The sequence below is a fragment of the Rhyacophila brunnea genome, unplaced genomic scaffold (genome assembly GCF_057557595.1).
Source record: "Rhyacophila brunnea isolate RB1 unplaced genomic scaffold, BYU_Rbru_1.0 scaffold_20, whole genome shotgun sequence".
In the NCBI taxonomy this organism is placed as follows: domain Eukaryota; kingdom Metazoa; phylum Arthropoda; class Insecta; order Trichoptera; family Rhyacophilidae; genus Rhyacophila; species Rhyacophila brunnea.
In genome coordinates this window covers 32,000,981-32,021,429 of record NW_028232860.1, presented here as the reverse complement: position 1 = coordinate 32,021,429, position 20,449 = coordinate 32,000,981, and the positions used below count along the sequence as shown (strand labels likewise).

Below are 20,449 nucleotides of genomic sequence, written 5' to 3'. Positions count from 1 at the left end.
ATTCTTGTGCGACTGACTTGAAACAGGTGAGTATGAGGATGACCGTAAGTCAGTCGTACATCATCTTGTAAGCAAATGCGTCATGACTGACGCAGGATATCATGGCTGAATAACTACAGCACCCATTCAGCTAACATTCTTCATGAATATTAGTGTTTCACAACTTACTTTCGGCTCGGTGATTCCATAACGATGGTGGCTACATCTGGTTTCTGTTCCATCACCGTATCATCCACCTTCGATCCGCTCCTGTTCAAAGTCTTCAAAATATCATAGTTTATTTTGCTGCTGATCTTCTTTTCTTGGAGCATCTTCTCAATGGCCTCTCCAGCAGACGCCGAAGGTCCGATGGCGGCTTTTTTCTTTCCGCCTGCTTTGCGCTTTTTCTTCTCCGGTTTGCCTTCCTCTCGTTCCTTCGCTCTGATTTCTTCTTTCACTGTAATTTGAAACCATTGTGCTAGTCTTAATTGGTAAAACTCACAGCTTAATTCCCATCACCCCTAAGGGCCGTTTCAGACGGGACACCGGTGTCGCGCTCGTATATAATAAGGAGGCCTTTGTATTCGAATAAAGGGGCCATTTTATTATGTTTATGAACGTCTCAGAGCTAATGAGTCAGTAACAGTACCTTATATTTTGACTTATATTTGGTTATTGAAATTATTGAGGTATCAAGGTATAATGCAGGGCTTCGAAACATTCAGCTCAGAAAATTGATTAATTTTTAAATGTTTTCATTTGTATTAAAAATTTATTTTCTTATTTCAGTTTGTGGCATCTTACCCCGACAAAGTGGGGGAAGATGGCATTTTTAGTTTTATATTTTATTATATTGTTCCAGTTAATACTATTACTGCTAAATATTAAAAGTGTTTTTCTAATATAACTACAGTATAACCTCGTTTTTACGTGCCCGGAATTCACGTTTTCCCGGCAATTGCATGTATTTTTTTCAGTCCCGATGTATTTCAGTACATTTAATACCCGCATTTACGTTTTTCTTTCCCGCGATTTACTTCGGAAATATTCAAAATATGCGAGTTACGCGCGCTTGACAATGATTGGGTCGTCACATTCGAACGATTTTTAATAAAAATTTTAATTGAATGTTGTTTTTTAATAAAACGTTATTTTTTTAGAAACATGAAATTTAAATGTTCTTTTTTTCAATACCTCCTTTTACATTTTTCCTCCAATTAGGTTTTTTTTTTCAGTCCCTTAAAAAACGTAAAATATGGGTTATCGTTATACTGTATGTTTTTATTTTGAATATAAATATATTATTATTTTACAATCAGTAATCCGACGGTGACCGCGCGGCTTAAGCGTTGGACTATAAAGCCGTGGGTCCCAGGTTCGAATCCTGGGTCTGGCAAGTACACATATTATTGTTTCTCAATTTGTGTGTGTCAGAGAATGGACCTAATAAGTTGAGCAAGTGGCTGACATCCATTTCTCTTATAAAACAAAATCTGTCAATACAAACCTCCACTCTGTGGGAGCCCATATGATCCTATCAGGATCGGATATGGTCGAAAAAAAAAAAATTCCATCAAAGTAAAAATTAGGCATATTCCCCCGATTTACCTTATATATTATTATTAAAACTAAAAAATTATGCTTACATCATCAATAGGCAATGGTCTGTTTGAAGTACCTAGTTATCCAAAAATAAACCTAAGTACGATTTTTAAGTCATCTATGAAATTTTTCCATATGTAATAGAAGAAAATTCAAACATCTCAATGACAATCGTGCATATGATATTAGTGATATGATTTACTAAAAGATGTCACTACTAAATATTAGGGTCATTAAATAATTTATCGCCACTACTTGTATTACAATGCGTAATGCACTGACTTTTAATAACAGGTGTTTTGGGTTCGATTCCCTGTGAGGTCACAATACATCTGATTCTGATTGGGCCTCGTGGCCTGTCACAGTATTAAAAAATATATATATATATATATAAACACTAATTACTGATCCATAGGCATCACTATGCGTCACTGAGCATCGGATATTCACATTATATTTAAGAGCGGACGTGCTCAGCCTGGGTCAAAATGGAGCTTTTTTTCTGTTCAAACACACGTGTTAACATCATTTTACTCCCTACTTCAATTATAGTTTGTCAATTTATGGCTACAGCCGTATGTTGTAGCTTAACCACTGGGGAATGCCAAAAGAAATGGCGTATTTCAAAAAAACACTACCTTATTCTTGGGTCAATAATTATTATAAAGCAATCATTATCCGTAGGATGTTTATCACACTTGAATGGTCAAAGACATAGCTTATAATTAGTATCTTTAGAATTATCTTCAAATGTGCCCATTTTTTGAATAGTAAAATGCTTAATTCTTGTCAAATTTGGGATCACAGAGATTATCAATATAATTTTATATCGTAAATATTTCACTATAATAATGTCGATATAAATTATACTGATGGTTTTATAAATGCGTTTAAAAATTAATAAATGTAAAAAATCTTAACACCACTGCACATTTATGTACTGAAATATGACTTTATTCTAAAACATTAGAGCGAGAGGTTTAAAAGAATACTATTTTATGTAATAAAAATACTTTATGCAGTCATCAAATGTTTAAAATAAATATAACGGATAATACGGCTTCAAAATTATATAAATAGATTATCTACAACGTTTAAGGTATGTCCAGGATCATGCTTTGAAAATAGAACAAAAGGTCCATTTTGACCTACGCTGAGCATGTCCCCCCTTAAGTAATAATATTTTAATTCACCTCATTGTTAACAAAGGTTATATTATATTATTAATACAATTAAAACGGGGTTGTAAAGAGGTATGATGATTGACGAGAGACAGTGATTCTTTGAGGCGCCATGTGGTCTTCATATCCTCCGACTAAGGAGCAGACATTGACTATTTAATAAAATGATGTCTCCTGCTCACCGAGGAGTAAGCTCCCTATTTGCGTTACCCGCAAATCACAGGTAATAACAAGTGACAATAATACCTAATTGTCGTCCCCTCCCGGTACCAAGTGACTTTCTCGGAAATGGCTCACTGACAAAACATTCAGGTACAAGGTTAATTACCATTGTATGACTAGTTTTGGATATCTATTTATAACGCTAGGTACTTACTTAAATATAGCATCATAGTAATATTTCTCTTAGTTGCAGCCAACTCAATGTTATAGGAGTGTCACAAGTTGACTCTGGCCTAAGGGGTCAATTTAGTGGATGATGTCAATATATTAACCCTTGATAGGGCAAAGGTCGAAAACGGTTTATTTATCGCCCACCTCATTTATGAGCTATAAGTAATACACTAAATATGGAAATATCAACCTTAGTGTGTCAAGACGTTGTCGAGAACGTTCTCTGGTCACGAAATAAACCATCTAATATGAAGTGTACGTCAATCGCTTGCAAAACACTATTTCAACGATTGGTCGATGTATCGGCAATTGCGCATTTGCGGTCGCGACTCGACGAATTCGGGAGTGACACTTTATATTATCCCATTTATATTATATTATGTGTTATGAAAAAAGGTGTGTACATAAGTATTTAATATGCGTTTATTTATCGATTTACATTATATTTTTTACAAATACATTGTGATAGAGTACTTGTTTCATCATTCTATTGCCAAGCGGGAAGTACATAACCTTAAATTTGCAATTCGCACGGCTAACTTCTAGAATTATTTTAAACATAAATAAGCGGCTTAGGCAGCTATGTATAGTTATATTTTATTGTGAATATAGACTATCATAAATATATTTTATTTTTACTCAAAATATTTGGAATCGGAAAAGCTTTCAAAATATCCGCGAAGAAATGGTGTTTTTTTGTTAGTTGTGACATCAATTGAATGCTAAAGTACTAAATTACAATCAATATCGCAACTTTCATGAAGTTGTATTGTATTATATTATTTGACTGTAGAAGTAACATCATCATCATCAGCCGGGGTCTATCCACTGCTGGATGAAGACCTCCCCCATCATACTATGGTAATGTTGTAGGTCGGTAGGTACTGTTACGATAATATGTTTTGTTTTTATTTCAGTTCATGAGTAAATCTAAGAAAAAGAGCTGTCGATGTGCTTATTGTAGTACGGCTAGAGAGCCAAAACGGATATTTTATTTTTGTAAGCAATGTAACGTACCGCTTTGCATACTATGTTTTGAAAAGTATTACGTAAATGGGTGTAAAAAAATAAAAATTGAATTGTAACTTTTCTTATGATTAAATAAATAATATGTACAACCATTATTTATTTGTTTTATTTGAAAAAAAATATATAAAAATCAAAAAAAAAAAAAACACCTGAATGGGCACTGGTTGATAAAAAAACCATCATAAATTATTGTTTTTCTAAATTTCTGATAGATATTTTATATTTTTATATTGAAATTGTTTTAAAATATTAAATATCGGATGCAAAATGATAGAGAACGGTTTGAAATGAAGAAAAAAATGCTTTGCCCTATAAAGGGTTAAGGGGGGACATGCTCAGCGTAGGTCAAAATGGAGCTTTTGTTATATTTTCAAAGCATGATCCTGGACATTCCTTAAGTAGATAATCTATTTATATAATTTTGAAGCCGTATTATCCGTTATATTTATTTTAAACATTTGATGACCGCATAAAGTATTTTTATTACATAAAATAGTATTCTTTTAAACCTCTCGCTGTAATGTTTTAGAATATAGTCATATTTCAGTACATAAATGTGCAGTGGGGTTAAGATTTTTTACGTTTATTAATTTTTAAACGCATTTATAAAACCATCAGTATAATTTATATCGACAATTTTATAGTGAAATATTTACGATAAAAAATTATATTGATAATCTCCGTGATCCCAAATTTGACAAGAATTAGGCATTTTATTATTCAAAAAATGGGCAAGATTAACACATTTGAAGATAATTCTAAAGATACTGATTATAAGCTATGTCTTTGACCATTCAAGTGTGATAAATATCCTACGAATAATGATTGCTTTATAATAATTATTGACCTAAGAATAAGGTAGTGTTTTTTTGAAATACGCCATTTCTTTTGGCATTCCCTAGTGGTTAAGCTACAACATACGGACGTAGCCATAAATTGACAAACTATAATTGAAGTAGGGAGTAAAATGATGTTAATGCGCTTGTTTGAACAATTACCGTTTAAAAAAAAAATTCGGTTAGGTTAGCCCTTAAGATAACATTATAATTGTCATTTTCTAATTAATTGATTTAATTTTTGGCTAAGATAATTGACAAAATATAGATATTATAAAGTAATAATAATTATTATTCTTACATCTCTGTTCGTTGAGGTATTCCTTGTTTAACTGATGCCACAGTTGAGTTTTAATGGATGCTTCAATACGAGTCATAATAATGGAGTCGATCTCATCGTCATCCACATCATCCAGAGGCATGCCCTCGGCGGTGAATACTTCGAAAGTTTGAGGCTGGACGGTGGAAGCTGCTGGTGTTCCGACAGTTGGTGGGTTGTCGGAATCTAGGCATAGTCCCATGCTCGCTAGATCAGGTCCTAAGGTTTAGAAAAATAGTGATATTTTATTAGAATTTATATTTGGTTAACGTTAAAACTCACTATCTGACTAAAAATTGCTGTAGTACAATTTCTTTCTAAGGCACGAAGTTCTTTTTAAGGAACAGATACATCAAAAAAGGTGTGAAGATGGGGTGAAGGTGGGGTGAAGGTGGGGTGAAGGTGGGGTGAAGGAAAAACCAGTTTTGCTAAAATGATTTGGGACAGAATGGAATAATGTACAATCAGTAGTCAGATAGAAAAATAATTTTCATTGAATGTTATACCTAGTTCTTGTGGAATGGCAATGCTTCCACTCTCCGGATCATCAACCAAGGACTCTTTGATGGTTTCGATGGTGCTCTGGTACGCAAACTGATCAGCTTCTACTACTTCTTGGTTTAATTCTGAGGAAGATAAGAATAAACTATTACATTGAGCTTGATCCGGCTATGTTATATAAAGGTAGCACTAGTATAAACTATTAAAGGTGAGTATAGATTTTTTATCTCTCAAAGGTACACTCCCACTCTGCTAGGAAAGATATACAGTAGAAAAATTCAATTGAAAAATAATTTATTATTCATCTGCGCATGTGGTTATGGGTTGGGGGGCGAAGGGCAACGAACTGATGTTTATTTAAATAAGTTATGTACCGCTGATTTCACAGTCGTGAAAATCAAATCAAGGGGGGACTATGCATCCTTCAAGGTAGGTATCCCTTCTGATGTCACGGACACTGTTTTGAAGGCGGATAACTGGCCACGTCATTCATTCATAAAAGAATGGGTGTCGAGAGTGGAAACTCCACGGTTGCCGGTTAGCTGACTTCGGAACAGTCACCGTTCAGATAAACTGTTTTTTTACTATCAGAATGTTCGCGGCTTGAAGACAAAATCTGTGGATTTTTTGAACGGCGTGTTAGCTGACGACTATGACGTCATAGCGTTAACTGAAACGTGGTTTAATGGCAGTGTTTTCAGTCGTGAATATTTTGGTAGTGATTATGCTGTCTTTAGAAGGGATCGAGACTCCGGAACAGGCCTCAGGCAGGGAGGAGGCTGCCTCCTGGGAGTTAGAAATATGGAAGGGTTGCAGGCCGAACGTTTTCGTATTTTGGAGACTTCTAACGAGGACCTTTGGGTTAAACTAACCTGTAACGGAGAAACTGTCTACGTTTGTGTCGTGTATTTTCCTCCAGCAAGTGAAGTGGAGGCGTATAAACTTTTTGTTGAAAAAATGTTATCTAGTAACGTCGTATTTGGGGATAAGAGGGTTATTGTGATGGGAGATTTTAACCTAAACTCAGCGCGCAGCGGTGAAAGGGTCAAGAGTGAACTGGAATTTCTGTGTGCTGTTTTTGGATTTTCCCAGTACAATGATATTCTTAACTCTAAAGGTGGACTTCTGGATAGGATTTTCAGTAACGCTATTTTATCAATTTCGAGATGTACATTACCTTTGATACGAGAGGATGTGTACCACCCTACATTGGTTTTTTTACACGTATTTCATACGATTCGCCCGCTGCGAACGGAAATTCCCTCACACGGAGCTAACTGGTGTGGGGGATGGAAGTTTGATGGTGGAAATTTCAAGCTGCTTTACTCTTTAATGAGTGAAGTAGATTGGAGTGAGTTGCGTGAGATTTTTGATGTGAATGAGGCGGTACAATACTTTTATAATGTTGTATATAATGTGTTTAATAAATGTTTTTCAAGGAAGTCACTATGTCGAGGTGGAAGACGATATCCGAAGTGGTTTTCACGGGAAATTATTAAAGACATTAGAGTCAAACACTACTATCATACAGCTTGGAAGGCTAAGCATGGTCAGCATGACTATGAAATGTTTGGCCTTTATCGTATGAGAGTGAGACAAACTGTTCGGCTGGCCTATTGAACATATATGGAATCGGTAAGGGATTGCATTCGCGAAAATCCTAAATCGTTTTGGGATTATATAAAATCATTAAGAAAGGATGGTGGATTTGCCAATTCGATGACTTGGAAGGGCGAAGAGGTGACTGGACATGGAATGGCAGAAGCATTTGCTGGTCATTTCAGGTCCGTCTACGCAAGTAGTATTCCGAATCTGGATGTCGCCTCAACGTCAAGAAAACGATCGTGCGGTGCCCAATCCGTTGACATCTTCCCAATTGATGAAGGTGACGTGTTTCGATTTATTAAAAAACTTAAGAATACGCGCTCTTTGGGACCGGATAACGTCCCTACATTTTTTTTAAAAGGGTGTGTTGATTTTGTCAAAGGCCCACTTGCATATATATATAATCTTACAATGGAGACAGGTATCTTTCCGGAATTATGGAAGATGTCGAAGGTGACTCCAATTCATAAGAGTGGTACAGAGTCGTCAGTAGAAAACTACAGGCCGGTAGCTGTTCTCTCTACACCAGCAAAAGTTCTGGAGATGATCATGCACAGCATGATTTCTCCAAAAATTGAGTCATTTATAATGAATGAACAGCATGGATTTAGAGCAGGCCGATCAACGGAAACCAACCTGATGGTATTCACTGATTATGTGTCGTCAGTACTAGATAGAGGCAGCCAGGTTGACTGTTCTTACAATGATTTCTCGAAGGCATTTGACAGAGTCGATCACGATATTCTAATGGGAAAACTCCAACTTATTGGATTGTCGGATCGATTTCTAAAGCTATTCGGGAGTTATTTTAGGAACCGTCAACAATACGTTTCGTACGGCCTTTATCAGTCACAGACCTTTTACACATTTTCTGGTGTCCCCCAGGGCTCAAACTTAGGGCCATTGCTGTTCACGATTTTTATAAATGACATAGCATTGGTAATTAAAAGTGCTATGTTTTTGTTGTTTGCTGACGACTTGAAACTCTTCATGGAAGTTGTCACCTTGGACGATTGTCGTCAACTTCAACTTGATATAGATAATATATTAGATTGGGGCAGGCGTAACAAACTGGACTTCAATATTGATAAATGCAATGTTTTATCGTTTACTAAAGCCTCACGAGTATTGTTTTTCCAGTACTCGATGCATGGCAGAGTTCTCTCGCGAATAGCATCTGTAAGAGATCTTGGAATTACATTTGACGGTAAACTGACGTTTAGTGGTCATATAGATACCATTTGTAAAAAGGCGCTAAAGATGTTGGGCTTTGTCTTGCGTACTTCCCGGGTCTTTTCGGATGTTACGGTATTAAAAATTCTCTATAACTCCTTAGTTAGAAGCAGACTTGAGAGTGGGTCTATCGTTTGGGCCCCGCATCAGTTGAAGTACGGCCTTATGGTGGAGAGAGTCCAAAAGAAATTTTTACGACTCCTTTACTTTCGGTTGTATGGATATTATCCGTGGCTCTATCCGACTGATTTTCTCTTAGGGATGCTTACATACTGTAGCTTAAAATTTAGAAGGGATCTTTATTTAGCTACATATTTTTTCAGACTTATACGCGGCGTAAATGTGAACTCTGCCATTCTTGGTGGTATTGGCTTGTGTGTCTCTGATAATTACCTTAGGAATCGAGGGCATGCGTTGTTTGTTCTCCCACGGTGCAGAACTAACCTGCCATTAGTAATGCCAATTGGGAGGGCAGTAACCATGCTTAATGAAATCGCTTCGGATATTGATATATTCCACTTACGTGAGGGTGAATTTAGGTGGACGTTGTTTTATAAGTTTTTAAGATAGGGTTTATCAAAGTTCACTCTGTGTGCTTCCATCTACTTTTATTTTGTTACTTATTTAATTTATTTTCTTATTTTATTACTTTTTCTCTGTATTTTTTTTTTTTTTTTTATTATTAACACTTATTTTATGTCATGTCGTGAACGCTTTGAATTTATAATTTGTTATGTTCATTATATGTAAAATAAATAAATTTGATTTGATTTGATTTGATGTGATAAAAATCTATACAATTCATTATTAACATATAAATTAGGCATTTATATAATAATAATATATGTATAAATATTATAATATATTGTCGATTAGATGTCAGTGGAAGTAACGTAACATATGATTAGTAGTGGAGAAAAAAGAAGTAGCAATGAATTACCAAACAATATTATTTATTGGGCAAAAAGTTTACAACTATTGTCCGGCAACTTCATCTTGGCTACGTGGCAAATCTGTGAACTACGTACAGCTAATCGAATTTCCGGTTTCAAATTAGGAACGCCCCCAAATTTTTCATTACATTTTTGACACTTGGTATTGGACGCATCTATCAATTTACGTAATTTGAAGCTTTTTATATTCAAAAGATGTCTAAAACAATACGAAATGATATTCAAATTATTATCAGTAAACTTTTGATTTATTGCGAAGAAGAAAAAGAGTAGTAATTAAAGGCGAGCTTATACAATACTTTCAACAAGCCCATTTTACGGGTTCCTGTCATGTCAGGTATGTCAAAATTCAGTGTTGTAATACTAGAAATATTTCCCCAAATACTGGAAATTATGTTTGTATATTATAAAGTTATGTGTATCGTAATCTATTTTATTAATATTTTTAGACGTATAATAATTAAGTATAAATGATCATTAGTTAGTTAATGAATTATCCTATTTTTTCCTAATTATTTTCCTAATTTTTAAACCGATAAGTAGGTACATATTGTTTTAAAATTTATGTAAGGTGGATATAATTTAATTTATAGAAAATTATTTTCACAGTATGTGTTTCTACAACAATTTTACTAAAAATACGATATAAAGACATCATTTGTAAATTATAAAACATGTGATTGGGTCATCAATATAATATTGAATATGTTATATCTTTCACTTCTACTTTTTTACTCATAATTTGTGTTCTAGTTATTTAATTAATAAATACCTGCAGCAATATTATCAGTTAATGTGGGTTCAATGATACATTTCCTTCCAAATTCAATAATTACGCTGTATTAATTAACCTAATATAATAGTAATAATCAAGAGGTGAAATTATTTGAAAAAAAAATTCTATTGATATTTATTGAACAATAATTAGACTTATAAATTAATGTACTTATAAACTTACTGAGAATAGAATTGATATCAACTTAAAACCTAATTTCGCGGGATATGTTTTCTCAAAAAATGACAACACTGTGAAATATTCTATACGCGATAAGAGCGACTTCCTGTTGTTGCCTAAATAATGTTGTCGTACAGTATGTACATAGATTTTTCAATCATGGACATTGACAGAGAAGGGTTCAAAAATTACAAACATTAATAACCGAATTAGCAAAATTAATATTTCAGCATTAACAATAAATGGGTAGACCCATTATGATACACGATCGCAACTAATAAAAAATCATATATAACCGAATTATCAAAACCAATATTGCATTAATAAATAGATTCATAATATGTAATTAAGATATGTGACTTTAGTTAATAAAAAAAATCATATAGTCGATATAGTATAAGACTTTGATGGAAAAAGGTTACTAATTAAAAAAAATACTAATATTAAAAACCGAATTACCAAGACTAATATTCTAGTCTTTGGAATAGATGGAAACATCACTATGATCTATGAACATGGTTGTATGTTCGACAAAATAATAATAATATGGTCATAAATACGTTTCTTGCTAGGCGTCCTCTTCTTCTTTCCATCACTCTCCAATTGTGTTTCAATCTCTTTCTGCAGTTCGGACATTACTAAGTCGCCACCTTCTTCATCAATTAGCTGAAAAAAATATGGTCCATGTGTTAGGAAAAAAACATAATTATAATTATTTTAATGTGGGGGTGTATAAAGATGTTATCATTTATTTATGTTTGTGTTTATACGAAGGTAGCCCTGTATCTTCTTTACTCTCTACTATATAGTCTATTGGGGGGATCTTCGCATTTCACTTCTACGTATATCTATATAATACAGTCGAACTTGGTTATTACGATCACGGAAATAGTGAGATCTTGGATGTAGTGAGGAAACATTTTTGTTGACATTTTAGTTTATGATTTTCTTCATACATTATTCACTATTATAAAGAGCTACTTCTCGGGTATACCGAGCAAAACTGTTCATGTGTCGATTGTTTAAAAACAACATTTTCGACCCTAAGCAATAAAATCCGACCGGGCAGTTAACTAGACCCATACCGCCGGGATCGGATTACGTTTATGACACTAGTTAAGCGTCTATGTACCTACCTAATTGGTGTTTTCGCCGACAACATTGAAAAGGTATCCACGCACGCGCGATTGAAATTGCATGTAAAAAATCCAAGCTTTGTGAAGTGAGCCTACCTACCAACACCGGTGGCTTACCACTTCATTACAATAAACAACTTCTTTTGTAATTTATGAAAGCCATGCTTGTTTCGGGGCTTTTTACGATGGTTTGCAAAAAATCTTATATAGGTAACGATAAAACAAGTAACGCTTATAATGAGCAAATTCAGTCGGTCCCATCTTCCTCGTAATAACCAAGTTCGACTGTAGAGATATTGTCAATATGAAATAATTATAATACCTTTTGCAGCCTATCTTTATCTCTACGCCTAGCAGCTTTGAAAGCAGGCGGATCCTGTTCCTCCTCAAGATCTACTGTAAGAAACTCATCCAGTGTCAAAGCTGATGATGGAGTATCTCCGAATTCGAGGAGACGCTTTCGTAGAGTGGACTCGTGGACCTTGACAATTCGCACCACGTCTGTTGGCACACGGTTGAACTCGTGAAGGCGCGCGGCTATCAGTAAAGCTGGAAGATGAGATAATAGGAGAATGAAAACAATGCTTGTAGATAGTCATAGACAACACCAACGTTTATTTTTCTATATGAAACACAATTCTGTAACAATACGAACCGAACAACGATATCAGTTTGTGATTTTTTGTCGATTTGACAGGGAGATTTTTACTGGGATAATAAGACCTTTCCAAGGTTATAAACCTACATGGAAAAGGTGTTATATACAATCATTATTTAGATTTGATGAACAATCGTGTAACTTTAACACAATAGTGGGTCGATTGTTTGGGACCCGCATCAGTTGAAGAACGACCTTTTGAGAGTCCTTTACTTTGTATGGATACTATCCGTGACTTTATTCAACGGACTGCCTCTTAGGTATACTAACATAATAGTTTAAATGCTAGAAGACATCTATGTTTGACCACGTATTTTTCCGACTTATACGTGGTGTAAATGAGAACTCCTGCCTCCTCCTTACTGCCATTATTGGTAGTAATTGACCTGTGTGTCCCTGATAAACTAACTTAGAAATCGGGAGCATCAGCTGTTTGTTCTCCCAATGTGCAGAACTAACCTGGCATTGGTAATGCCAATTGGGAGGGAAATAACTCCGTTCAACAAAATCGCTTTGGATATTGCTATATTCTACTAACGTGAGGATAGGTATAGGTGGACGTTGTTTTATAATTTAAAAATAAAGGATCTACTTAGCTCATTTGGTGTACGTCCATGTACCTACTTTATAAGTTTTAAATTTACTCTTTATACTATTTTTCTAATACTGCTTCTTATTCTATTTTACAACATTTTTCTTAGCTCGTATTCTTATTTGTCCGGTGGTTCTTTGTCCGGTACAAATCTTGCAATCGATTTTTAACTAACTTCCCGACTAGCTAGACATTTGAAACTTTTAGAATATATCAAAACACGATGCCAATGCATTTTTTTAATACTTTTAGCCATCTTTAAGTAGAATTGAATTCATTTTCAGTTAATTCTGTTTTGTATGAAAAGTTATTTCGACACCATTATTGGTTGCTAGGGGTCTGGGGTCCTAGCAACAAAATTATTAATATATACGTGCGTTACTATGGAAATCAATATGACATGTCAAGTACAAATTTTTTTGATCGTTTAAGCTAGTCAAGTCAAGTTTATATGGTTCAACAGAAAATTTAAAAACGTTGTATATAAAAAGTTCTTTTTATCTTGTAATTATTTTATACTGTTCTAATACTTTTTCTTGTCATATTATGAACGTCTTGAATTGTAATCTGTGAAGTTCATTAGATGTACTTAAATAAACAAATTTGATAAACCATTTAATTCATTCAATGAATAATTTACAAGATTTTTATATTTACATTATAACTATACTTAGGTATTTGGGTACAAAACAACATATATAGGAACAACACGTTAATTATTAATTTAACAGAAATGAAATAAATAATATTTCGTTAGTTTACAATGATTTTTTTACAGTGAGTACAAACAATATTTTTTTAAGAAATCTGTGAATAATTAATATAAAGTGTTTATTTTCAATAGCAGGTAAAATAAAAATTGTCGCCCGATTGACGTTGTAATCGAGTGCACTTTTGGTCTATTTAAAGTGGAAACATCATTTTCGGGATTTCGGCTATCGGGATATTGTCCATTCGGGATTTCGTCCATTCGAGATTTCGGACTTCAGGATTACGGCTATCGGGATTTCGACCCAAACCCGTTCAAGTCCCGCCGGGCGTCGTATTTTTTCAAAAAATATTTTTGTAGTGGTTATAATATATCTGTGGTGTTTTCAAATTATCTATATTCAATTAAAATTGAATTTGTGTAATAAGTCAGTAGCCACAAAAAACGGCAATAGAACAGTAGGTTGCCATTTTTTTTTTAAATGTACAGAAAATGCATTCATTGCTGCCAATAAAGAGAATATAATTATTGTTCCATAGTTACCAATTCAACCCTACTAAAAACATCCTGGAATCAATATCAATTGTTGCTTTATTACAGTGGCGAAGACTCCATACCAGGCGATTATTTGAAGCCTACCTTATTAAGAAAAATATTTTTTAATTGCATATTGACTTATTTATATAATCACTTGATTATATAATCTGTAAAATAATTTATTTTGCCAACGAGAGATGCAGTATGTGTAGGAAAAGTATTACACAGATAATTACAAAACAATCTGCAAAGGTTTCAAAAAATATACCACAGCGCGCCATCTGTCTTGACGTAAATAAAGGTCGGATTATGTTTCAAATAATTCTAAATTTTTTTCATATGGACTTTACGTCACGTAGCCCCGCCCAGTCTATCGAATTGTATGAACTAAGGTAAGCTCCGATCGCAAAGCCTAAAACCGAAAAAAATCTATGGTGTTTAATCAAATATTAAAAAATATAGACTGTTCATTAAAATAAAAAGAACTTGTATCTAATGATTTTTGATGTGTATAAATTTTTTGAAAAAATACGTAATTTAAACAGATCGCTTAATTTTATGTCGTCAGTGAGTTTTTGAAGTTTCTTTAAATTAGTGTGTCGCTGTCATTGGTGTGTACCTATTCATTAGTAGTAATATCGTATTATCTTCTTATTTCTCGTAAGTATACCTGACAAGTGTGTTCTTTTTATCAGATCTCCACCGCCTACCTCTTTCCAAAAGTCACATTTCGCCACTGCTTTATTATTATAATAAGTACCTAGTTAATTTTCTTTGGATCAAACAGTTGTGTGTGTTTATAATAATCGTGAATAAGTGAAAATTTATCTTACCAGCTCCGCATAGACCGGAAGGCCGCCTGCCAGAATGTAAGGAGTCTCTCTTCATCCGCTGTACGAGTCTCAGGGCTGTGTTGGAGACTTCGTGCGTCTTGTCTCCAAACTCCAGTTTGCTCGCGAATCTTAGGATGTACAGGCATGGATCTGAGAATAAAAGAAATGTATTTTAAAATACACAATCATTTACTGGGACCTATAATACAATAACACGTTTCCGTTATTATTACTGCTTCAAAATAGCACGGATACCTATCACTCGAAGGAATTCTATAAACAAGGTGGTTATCTGTAATAATTGTTAACACAGTTAACACGAATTATTCGATTATAAATGTATCTCGTTAGAATCAAATAATACGTGTAAACTGTGTTATTCAACGACATTTGACAGCTCGCGGCTATCGGGGTAATTAACTGCCTGAATACGACATATCACGTACATATATCATATTTTTTATTGATTTTGGAGTTAAGTGATATTATGTTAGGATAGCCCTGCCGCTGTGGTTATGACGCTAAAACGCCAGAATAGCGTTCCAACAATAATTGTCTTTTATGAATGTTATTGTTATACTATTACTAACTTATTCTAATTGTTACAATAAGTGCTAGTACTTCGTTAAAAAAATATGAAAAATTACCCTCGATAGCTGCCGATAGCAGTATTGTGTATAGAATAGATCCGCTGAAGCGGTTGTGGCAAGGTGCCGTATGCTCATCTCAGAAACAGCTCACTGGCAGAACACTTTGTCTTAGCATGTTACTGATTAGAAACGCTTTTAATTATTGGACAATATATTCAATAACTTTTTATGTTTATAATTTCATTCAAATTATAAAAAAAAATTTACTTATGTCATAATACAAATTGAGGGTCAACTGCAAAATTGGCGCCCAAAAAGTATTTCACGACATAATATTTGTAATGGGATAATGAATGATGCATTCATAATATATAATATGTAATAATATTGGGATCATAAATTCTGCACCAATTAGGCAGTTTCGTCTTGTAACGAGTTTGCCCTACATACTTTCATTAAAAATGGATAATTTTTCAGAATCAATTATTCGTACTTGCATGTCAGCATAAAGGTACGTTCATAACGGTTCCATGAATAAACAGAACATGTATCAACAGAACCTGAAGAAACAGAACAGTGACAAAACAGAGTGATAAATAGAACTATGACCTTTCAGGAAAAATATAACAATTAATATTGAAATTGTCGTAACTTTATAATATATTGTACATATTTTTAATAACACAGGTTTTCCATACGCTGTAAAAAATCAAATTGTATAATTTCTGCATTTCTAATCGCTGGAAAGCCTCAATTAAATGGGACTCAATTCGGTGTTGCCGGTAAATTAGGTATATCTTGTCTTAATCAATCTAATAATATGTTCAAAATCCTAGTGTTGAGGGTCCCAGGTTTAAATCCTGGGTCTGTCAAGTACACATATTGTTTTTCAATTTGTGTATGAGTCAGAGTATGGACATACTAGGTTGATCAAGTGGCTGTCATCCATTTCTCGTAAAAATTAAATCTGTTAATACAAACCTCCACTCTGTGGAGGCCCGTAAGGCCAGTAAACAAGAGAAAAAGAAGAAGACTAGGTACAACGAAATAATGAGTTTCATAATTCTGTGGAGTTGTGCATGATTATCAAAACCAAGCAGATAAATTGAGGTTTTTACGCCGAATGGCCAATATGCAGTGATTATATAATGTAAGTATATTAAATATTTATAAACTTAAGTTTTATAAGTACCTATTTAATTAAGTAATAAATATATACGACAAAAATGAATGTTTTATTTTTTCCTTGGCTGTTCTGTTTTATCATGTTTTGTTTATTCATGTTCTGTTTTTCAAATTTCCAATCGTCGATGACTGTTTCATTGTACTGTATTATTATAAAACTAGCTGACCCGGCAAACGTTGTTCTGCCATATAAATTATTTCTAGTGAATATTTTGGTTGTTAAATAAAAAATAACGAATGTATCGTAAGAGTGTGGGGATGGAATTTATGACAGAAAGAGGAATGGAGCGCTGTAGACGATGACCGTCGATAAAAACAAAAAAACGCCAACCATTCATTTTCTCAATTCAAAATGAGTAATGATGTTCATAGTATCCGTCTTGTCCCTTCCAGAACATTAGCGGATATTGGAGAGCGTCGTATGGACGGTGTGTATCAGCGATGAACTCCAGATCATTGTTTCTTCTCCGAATCACGATTTCTCGCGTCGATGTGCGGTCGCCAACCATGATTCCAGCAATGTCGTCAACAACAGGCGCATTGAATCGACGTACGTGCTCTCCAGCTGGTGTTTTATCAGGGTTGATGACAATAGCGTGATTGTCACTTTGCAATTCGTGCATGTGTGCTTTGAAGAATTTCAATAATTCATTGTGCTCATTCAATAGGGCGTCAAGTTCGCCGACGATGCGCCTGGCATTAGGCGAATTGAGGTTATTGCAGCCGCAACGTGCATCCACACGATTGATGTCCTCACCGCCCATGAAGTAGATTTGTAAAAATTTATGTGGTTCGTTTGGCATTGTCAACAATGAGCCTACTTTGCGGTATACTTGGCCTTTGATTTTGAACGTAGAATGGAATTGTTGACCATTTGCCGCAGTATTGTGAACTATTTCTGTTGCTCCGAACGAAGTCATTTGGAAGCATGAATTGAATGTGCGAATGGACTTCAGGAACAGGTTTGAATATGGAACCGTGCCGATAAGCAAGCCGTTCAATGGTTCTGGTGGTATCTCAATTTCTAGTAGTTGCACTTTTCCTGATGCGCAACACATCCCGGCTGACTGTGTTTGAATTTGAGCGCATGACAATGGGGACATTCTTTGTCCATAGCACCAATCAGCACTTTCGGATGAGCGGAATATTCAATATCTGGCTCGTACTCGAATGCGAGACGAAGGAACGAAGCGGATGTAAATGCTCGATGTACTTGTTGGCGTTGTCAGTCATTTGCTCTGCGTGTATTAACTACGAACCGGCGCGTTTTGCTCCGTTCCAATTTTCGTTGTTGATTTCGTTCAGCTCGTGCCTCTTGTGATTGAGATGCACGCAATTACGACATGCTCACATGCACGTTTTTGTTATCTTGTTGGATTTTTTCGTCTGTTCTTTCTGCTCTACTATTTCGCATGTTTGTTGCTTTATTCGCTCGACGGACCAAATGACCCCCCTTGCGTCTTGCTGGCATTGTGCACTGTAATACACGCACATAAAAATAGATAAATTAAAATAAATCGTACAAAATTTTGCACGCACTGCGTTGTGATATGCCGAATGAAATGTCAAAATGACGCGACGCTTCTCTTGAATTCTTCTCGGACGTAGTGCCATCTGTCATTCAACAACATAAATAATTTCGTTCTGTTTGAAATACGAACGACGATTAAATTTGTTCATACAAAAATAATAAAATCGCGATTAAAAAATGGGAGGGTGGGAGTAGGAGGGTGAAAATTTGGGGTTATAGGTATTTTTTATGCCAAATAATTAAAAAAATACAAAAAAAAAAATTGTCAAAAAATAAAAGAAAATTTTTCTGGATAGAGATACCCTAATCACCTAGCGGTATGAAATATACTTGTTGACCTATTCTCATACCTAACAAATATATATAAAAAAATTTATAAAAATCGGTCGAGCCATTTCGGAGGAGTTCGACCACAAACATCGTGACACGAGATTTTTATATATATAGAGATGTAAAACAAACTGTTGTTTATTCAATAGAATATTAAAACAGGCTGGAGAGTGGGCCTACCTTCTGATCTCCGCATCAGTTGAAATATGGCCTTATACTGGAGAGGATTCAGAAGAAATTTTAGAGACTCATTTAGGCTGTGGGGATACTATTCGTGCATCTATCACACTGACTTTCTATTAGGTATGCTTACACACTGTATTTTAAAGTTTATAAGAGATATATTATATTTAGCTAGACATTTTATTCCGAATTATACGCGGTGTAAATCTAAACAGCCATTTGCAGTATGTATGTGTCCCCGATAGTTATCATACAAAATCAAAAGTTTTACTTCTGTCGCATGTGCTCGCTACACACACTATTGTGTTTATTCTGTTTTTTTTTTTTAATATACTGTACTGTCACTGCGTGTTCTTGCTTTTACGTCCATGCTAGACATTTCGGGATGATTGCAGGTATAAACCTGTGAACCAGGTCTGGAGAAGGTATAAAATATAAATCATACATAATTTTGAAAACACACAAAAAATAATATTATAACCAATAGAAAAAATCTTTTTGAAAAAAGTAAGACACCCCGCAGGAATCGAACCTGCATCTCTCGGGTATCGCGTCCACGCTCATTGACCACAATGCTAAAGGAGTCATACTTAATTACGACAAATTTTAACCAATGGATTTTTAATACTACAAGCTTTAGAAGTGTTTTCAAAATTATGTATGCTCAATAATTAGAATGTTACATTCTTAAATCTTGTGAATTATTCGTTGAATAAAAAAAATAGTTAATTAAAAAATATAAATCGATCATAAGCGCGCCAATTCTTACCATGCTATTGGTACGGTCGTAGAGGGTTTGTACCATTTTAAAAATGAAATAGTCGATAGGAAAACGTGTTCAGCGTTGTAAATTCTTGAAATTGGCTTAAATTATCCTGGCAAAATAATTAGTAATTTTAGTAAGTACATAGTATTTTTGTACATGAACACTCCATCTGTTTATTTAAATTAATCTGAACTATAAACACCATTACTGGTATGTAATTATTTTTACATTCATAAATAACTTTCAGCAGCAGCGTATACTAAATCACACTTTCCGCCCGAGACTACTGGGTTCGATCCGGTGAGGACACAATATTTATGTGTTTTTCTCAAAAAGTGTTTGTGATTATCCAAAATTACTAACAACCACCTTGTACGAAAAAGCAAGGACATGGTTATTAATTTATAATTAATTTAAAAGGTGACATAATATAGTAAAACAATTTATTGAAGCGTAATATGCTATGTCATCGTGTGGACAGTCCTTAACGGGGTTGAGTATCAATACGAATGCAAAAGATAACAAGCAGGTGTCGCGAACGGCGCTCGTGAGAAATGATTTGGCCATAAAAATTAGGCCCAAAAGGCCTTAATTATCCTGTTTCCAGCTTCTCGTAACCAATTATGACATAACGTAATTACCGATTTGCCTGTCGGGTGTAATGCGTACTGCCACTTGATTTTAATAAGATCCCGAGAACTACTAATTCAACTACAATTTAAAGTAGGTACAGTAGAACCTCGATTATCCGGACAAATTGGGGTGAAGATAGTCAGGATAATCGAAAAAAAAAACATAATTGACAGGGAAAGA

General features: G+C 34.5%; 1 protein-coding gene across 1 annotated transcript in view; it reads right to left on the bottom strand.

Moving 5' to 3' along the window:
• Brf (Brf RNA polymerase III subunit) overlaps positions 1-20,449 on the bottom strand; it is a 164,611-nt gene that overhangs the window by 5,294 nt on the left and 138,868 nt on the right. Inside the window, exons 5-10 of the mRNA XM_085948302.1 lie at positions 15,052-15,201; positions 12,045-12,271; positions 11,147-11,252; positions 5,846-5,965; positions 5,322-5,558; positions 169-436 (exon numbers count right to left, since the gene is read on the bottom strand). Of these exons, the coding sequence (XP_085804428.1) occupies positions 169-436; positions 5,322-5,558; positions 5,846-5,965; positions 11,147-11,252; positions 12,045-12,271; positions 15,052-15,201 (1,108 nt within the window). The remainder of the gene's footprint in view (positions 1-168; positions 437-5,321; positions 5,559-5,845; positions 5,966-11,146; positions 11,253-12,044; positions 12,272-15,051; positions 15,202-20,449) is intronic.